This window comes from Humulus lupulus, chromosome 8 (assembly GCF_963169125.1).
Source record: "Humulus lupulus chromosome 8, drHumLupu1.1, whole genome shotgun sequence".
In the NCBI taxonomy this organism is placed as follows: Eukaryota; Viridiplantae; Streptophyta; class Magnoliopsida; order Rosales; family Cannabaceae; genus Humulus; species Humulus lupulus.
Window position 1 is genome coordinate 70,004,485 of NC_084800.1, and position 5,576 is coordinate 70,010,060.

Here is a 5,576-nt window from a genome sequence, read left to right on the forward strand (position 1 = left end):
TGTTAAATCTAGATTTCTCTGCTGTGAATGTAATTGAGAGTTATTTTTGGAAACTCTTTGATTTGATTTAATTGGGATAAAAGATGAGATTGGCTTGCCTTAGTGTTTTTTAAATTCTATAAATATCAAACCTAAACAATAACTAATCTCGACTCTTCCCCATTCTAATATTTTATATATTGAAGAGTTCTTTTTTTTTATGTAGAGAGCAGTCTTTGTGATAGTTTGTTTGGTTTTGTGTTGTTTATTCTTAAATATGTCATAAAGCCTATGCACGTGACATACAATCTTCAGGAGAAAATTTCCATACGTCTCACTTCGGGAGAAAGCGATCACTCATCAAGATCAGAAATGATTTCGTATTTTTGGTGTTTATCAAAATCAGATTACTAAAGTGGAATACTTGAAAGTTGCAACAATGATTTAGAGAGAGTCTACTCTTGTATAAGTCAATTGTTTATTGTATTATTGTGTTTTTACTAATTGATTTTATCTATGGGCGTGGCTTCGTAGACTAAGTTTTCTGAACTACGTAAAAACTTATTGGGTCACTTTACTTTCAGTTTGTTTACTTTTTGTTCGTATATTCTGATTCATTAGCAATCTGTCCTGATACATTAGAATATCTGTTTAAACCAACAATTTTATAACTATGTCGCATTAATTAAATTATTTGTTAAATTTAGTTAGTAATCTTAAAAATTGGAATTTCACAATTTATCACATGAATGTAGAAAGAAAAAGTAATTGTATTGTATAAACTAATATGGAGTTACAACCCTATAGTTTATATAGACCAAATGTAGGTAAAGCGTAAATAACAGAAAGTAGCTAAGTGAATTTAAACTAACTGTATTGACTATTATTCCTCCCCCTTCAAGGTGCGCAAAGCTTTAGCGAAGTTGTCTGTAAGTTGTAGTCTAGTGTTGACATGTAACACTTAAAAAAATAAAATTTTATTTATTTAATTTCCATGGAAACATGTAGCTAAAGTTATTGAGAAAGAGCTACAGAACGATCTATTTAGTTTATTTGTCACATATACATAATTAGTTTCATAATGAAATTCGTTTTGTATTTTTTTTAGTTAATAAATAAGGATGGAATGGTTATTGATAAACCAAATGAGTTCATTGAAGACACAGCTAACTAAAATTTAGTCGAGAATACCGAAACGAAATAAAGATTCGATTATGCACAAATATGATTACAAAGGCATCCCTCGAAGCAGCTTGCCACCTGTAACAGAAGGATGTAAGTGTAACTTGAGCTTTACAGAGATGAGTAAAACAGAGAGAAAAGTACTATGCTCTGTAAAGGTGAGAAGCATAATGAAGCTATACTTTAAGTAAAAAAATTGGCTAATATATACAAGTGATAAAATACATGAGAGAGCCAGTAACAGAATACTAACAACATAACAACCAACAGCTAAGACGAGCAATCGAATAACAAAAAAACAGTTGGGACTAACAAGAATCAAGGCTATGTTTTGTTGAGCAATTATAAAGGAACGGTAATGAGAATGGAAATAGGCACTTAAACATGTCTGGTATTTTAAGATGTTTGATTTTGCAGCAGTATAAGAGTTTATAACTGTTAAAAAAGCTGAATACTAATATATAGTATCTTGGATTGAATACTTGATATCTTCTCATTTTGCCAAAATATAAATTGTAGCTTAATTTAGTCATCCGATCGTCAATCTATAACATGTCGCATAATTATCCTGTAAAATGTTCTAAGTAAGAGGTTTAGATTTCAGGGTATAATGTATCATTTATGTCACTAAAGATTGTAGTAGAAAGTTTGTTACATATGTATGAGCTAACAGTTCACGAGAGCTTGCTCAAATCTTTGATCACATCTAAGCATCAGGTACTGAAGGAAGCCAAGAGAGATTTAACAAATTCCAGTCAGTCAAATTCGAACATATTTCAGTCCGAATACCCCAGCCGAGGCAGTTAGAGGCCATGCAAATGGCTTTAGACATGGAGAAACTTAAGCTTTACTGAAAGTGAAAGTGCAAACAATTAGAAAAGAAAACACAAAATCATGGTTTTTTTTGAAGCTGATAGATTCACCACCTTAAAAGACGTGCCGATCTAAAACCAGGTCAGCCATGAAAAACTTGTGTTAGGTTGACATTTACTAATTACCTTATATTTTCTAATTGTAAAAGGAGAGGTATTATGCTAGCTACTATTTTATTACAAAGAAAGAGGGAGCTGACTTCATCTTCTGTCTGTTAACTGCTCTTATTTCCATCCTAAATTTAGTGTTTTTGGTGGAAATAATTGTATAGAAAATGTGTGGTAGATAATCTTACATTGACTTGATAACTTAACTATTCAGGGTAACGAGTCTTCATCAACTTGGTTTCAATGCTGACATAGAATTATTAGCTCATATTGAATACGAATAATCATTATAGCAAATGTGCAGCTCTACCCAGGTTGTGCTTGAAGTTTGAAGTTTCCATTCATCAACGTAGATGAGTTCAGCTCAAGTGCTAAACTATATATACTTAATTAACAACTCTACCAATGTGAAGTCAAGAAGATATAATATTAATAATGTATCCTATGTACACATTCATAAGCAAATAAAAGAAAATAAATATATTACATTCTTATGCTAGGTAGTCACACTCATTCATACCAAGTTAATTTGATACAATCTCAAAAGGACTAAATAAATGACCCTCATTTCATTTCCTGCTCACAATCAGCAGTTACAACTAAAGTATGATCTTTTCATTAATAGACAAAGTTTCTAAGGAGGGCGAGATCCACATCAAGGCATCTTTCAAGTCTGACTCTGTTTTTGGCTTGCAATCAGTAATAACTCTGAGATGCTTCCACTTAAGCAAGGGAGAACGATATAATCGTTTGAGATTTTCTGACAACATAAGATCCTTCACGTATATATAGAATTAAGAAAACGAATAACCACATCAATGCTTGTAATATAGACTGATAATACAACAAGAAATAAACCACATGATGAAACAAGAGAAATGATGAAATTAAAAAGAAGACAAGCAATGAACATACCTTATCTGAGTACACATGCAGGGTTACAATATTCCAAGGGCAATTGAGATTTAGAAGAAAAATCATCATACTGTTAAACCAATTTGAGTCATAGTTCTTCTCACGATGATCATGAATCACGAATTTTCCATTCAATAAATTGGATGACTCCATTGCTATGCTAAAATTGATATTACCTTCATAACAAAAAGATTCTAATTTTGGAGCCGATTCAATTATAACATTCATTCCATGATCATATGATTCATATTTGGCGTCCTCATTCTTTAAATTGAAACTTTTCAAAAGTTGATTCGAGATTTTAATGTACTCACAGTGCTCCAACTTCAATTTATAGCAGTCCTTCAAAGTCAAATTCTCAAGAAGTGGAAGGTTTGAAATAATATGGTCTAATGATGAACCGTCCTCAATACCTTTATCTTCATAAAAAGTTAGTGTGAGATTCCGAATTGCCTTGCAAGCAGAAAGACTTGAGTTTTCAAAGATAAATCCACTTAGTTCCAAAGACTCAAGATTTATGGCTTCAACCCGAATGGGTACTACATTTTCGAAATTGTCAATTTTTATAAACTTGAGGCTTGAACTTCGCAAACGGAGCTGATCACCAGCGGAACATAAGTTAAGACAAGAATGTATCAACAACTTCTCAAGGGAAGGGCAACCCAATAAAATCTTAAATAACCCATCACCCAGACCATCATCATCAAAGTAACACGAATTCAGTGACAAAGTTTTCAGTGCAGGAAGTTTAATTGAAGAATTAGTTCCCAAATCTAACCCTTCCAACTGCAAAATAGTCAAATCTCTAGCAATGAATACTGTTTCAGACAACCAGTAATGGTAATTATCCAAGGGAGAAGAATTCAAGCGAAGATTTATTTCCTTGACTTTATTCTGAACTGCAAAAGCTAACCATTTATCTACGACGTAAGCCTTGCTTGCTTGATAGCAGTAATTCATCTCAAGCTTGAAACTAGTTATGACCGAACCGACCATATAATACATACCTCTCTTCCGGTGCTCCAAACAATCATCCACAAATTGGTAGAGATCCAGTGGCGATAGATAATCAGCATCGGAGAAAGAGAGAATGGGCACAAAATGCCATATGAGTTTCCACCGTTTTGAAAGAATGCACGTCTGACTAGCTTCATCTGTGGGGAGAAACGACAGGATGTGCGTGATGACTGCATCGGGTAATTTCGAAATTCTGTCCTCCTCAGCCATTGATGTCATTCCAGCTCTTTTTTTCGCCGGACGACCCCTACTATTCTTTTCCCAGCCCTTTACGGCCATAACTTAAAAACAACACAAAGTGGATTGATTGTATGTGGCCTGTAACAAGAAACAACAGAAGAAGAGACGAAAAATAAATAACAGATAGGCCATTCATCAAGTAATTTGCTTTGATTCCTAAAATACTAGATGCTCAATTTTTCAAGGGTTTACTTTACAATGTATAAATAAATAGATTCCAGAAATAAATTTCGTTCATCCTTACCTGTAGTTTTACGGAGAAGACTCAGGACTGAGGGCTTCGCTAGTGGGGAGGATAGGCATTGGAAGCAACCTGTGCAATTACTCGAAAAAAAAAAAGGGGAAAAAGATAGGGTTTTTAGATGAACAATTAGGGGATTTGCCCCAATTTTTGTTAGTAGTATGATTTTAGCCAGTGCATTTTTTTTTTTACCCCGTGCTTCTTTTTTTTTTTTTTCCATGTGAGATATTTTTCTAAAATTTTGTTGATACGACGATGAATATTATAAATTTTTAAGAAATTTTAAGTAAATTATGATATTGAAAACAGAGTTTAAATTGTCTGTTTCACGCATTTATTTTTTAATCTTGTTTTTTATTTTGTAAATTATTGAGAATTTTTTAAAAATTTATAGAATATTTTAAATATTTATAATGTACACTGTCATATAAATTTTTTTGAGATTATAACTATATGTCAAAAATAAAAAAAGGATGTACATGTATTATAAAAAAAAAATGTGTTTGTAGTCGTTCTATGCGATTTTATTTCTAATTTTTTTCCTTAGTATTTTTTTATCTCCTAAATGACAAATTAAGTATTTTTTTACCACTTTACTTTTGACACAGTCTTATTTTGCCCCATAAATAACACTAAGTATTCGTTCACCCCTAATTTTAACACTATTTACAAATTATTAGTTACTTAAGGATATAATGGTCTTTTACATATATTAAACATGTATTTTTTATACCAAAATAAACGTGTAAATATTTTCTCAATTTTTTTAAGTTAATATATAATAATGCTTTAATGTGATGAAATATTTTGTTAAAATATATGCAAAATTTTTATATTTTAATATACGTATGATTTTATTATTTTAAAATAATTATCATTGTAAAATATCTTAAAAGAATTTGCTTAATTATTTTTAAATAATTATCATTGTAAAATATCACAAAAATATTATATTTTAATTTTTTAATTATTTATTTTATTTTATTTGAATTTAAGTGATGTTTATAATCTACTGTTAAATA

At 31.0% G+C, this 5,576-nt stretch overlaps 1 protein-coding gene across 1 annotated transcript; it reads right to left on the reverse strand.

Annotated features, from left to right (window-relative positions):
• Positions 1 to 2,549: 2,549 nt before the first annotated feature.
• LOC133797719 (F-box/LRR-repeat protein At4g14103-like) lies at positions 2,550 to 4,716 on the reverse strand. The gene is made up of 3 exons (XM_062235733.1): positions 4,558 to 4,716; positions 3,057 to 4,391; positions 2,550 to 2,917 (listed from the first exon to the last, which is right to left on the reverse strand). The coding sequence occupies exons 2-3, from the start codon at positions 4,350 to 4,352 to the stop codon at positions 2,741 to 2,743; spliced, it is 1,473 nt and encodes a 490-aa protein (XP_062091717.1). The 5' UTR covers positions 4,353 to 4,391; positions 4,558 to 4,716; the 3' UTR covers positions 2,550 to 2,740.
• Between the last annotated feature and the right edge of the window lie 860 nt (positions 4,717 to 5,576).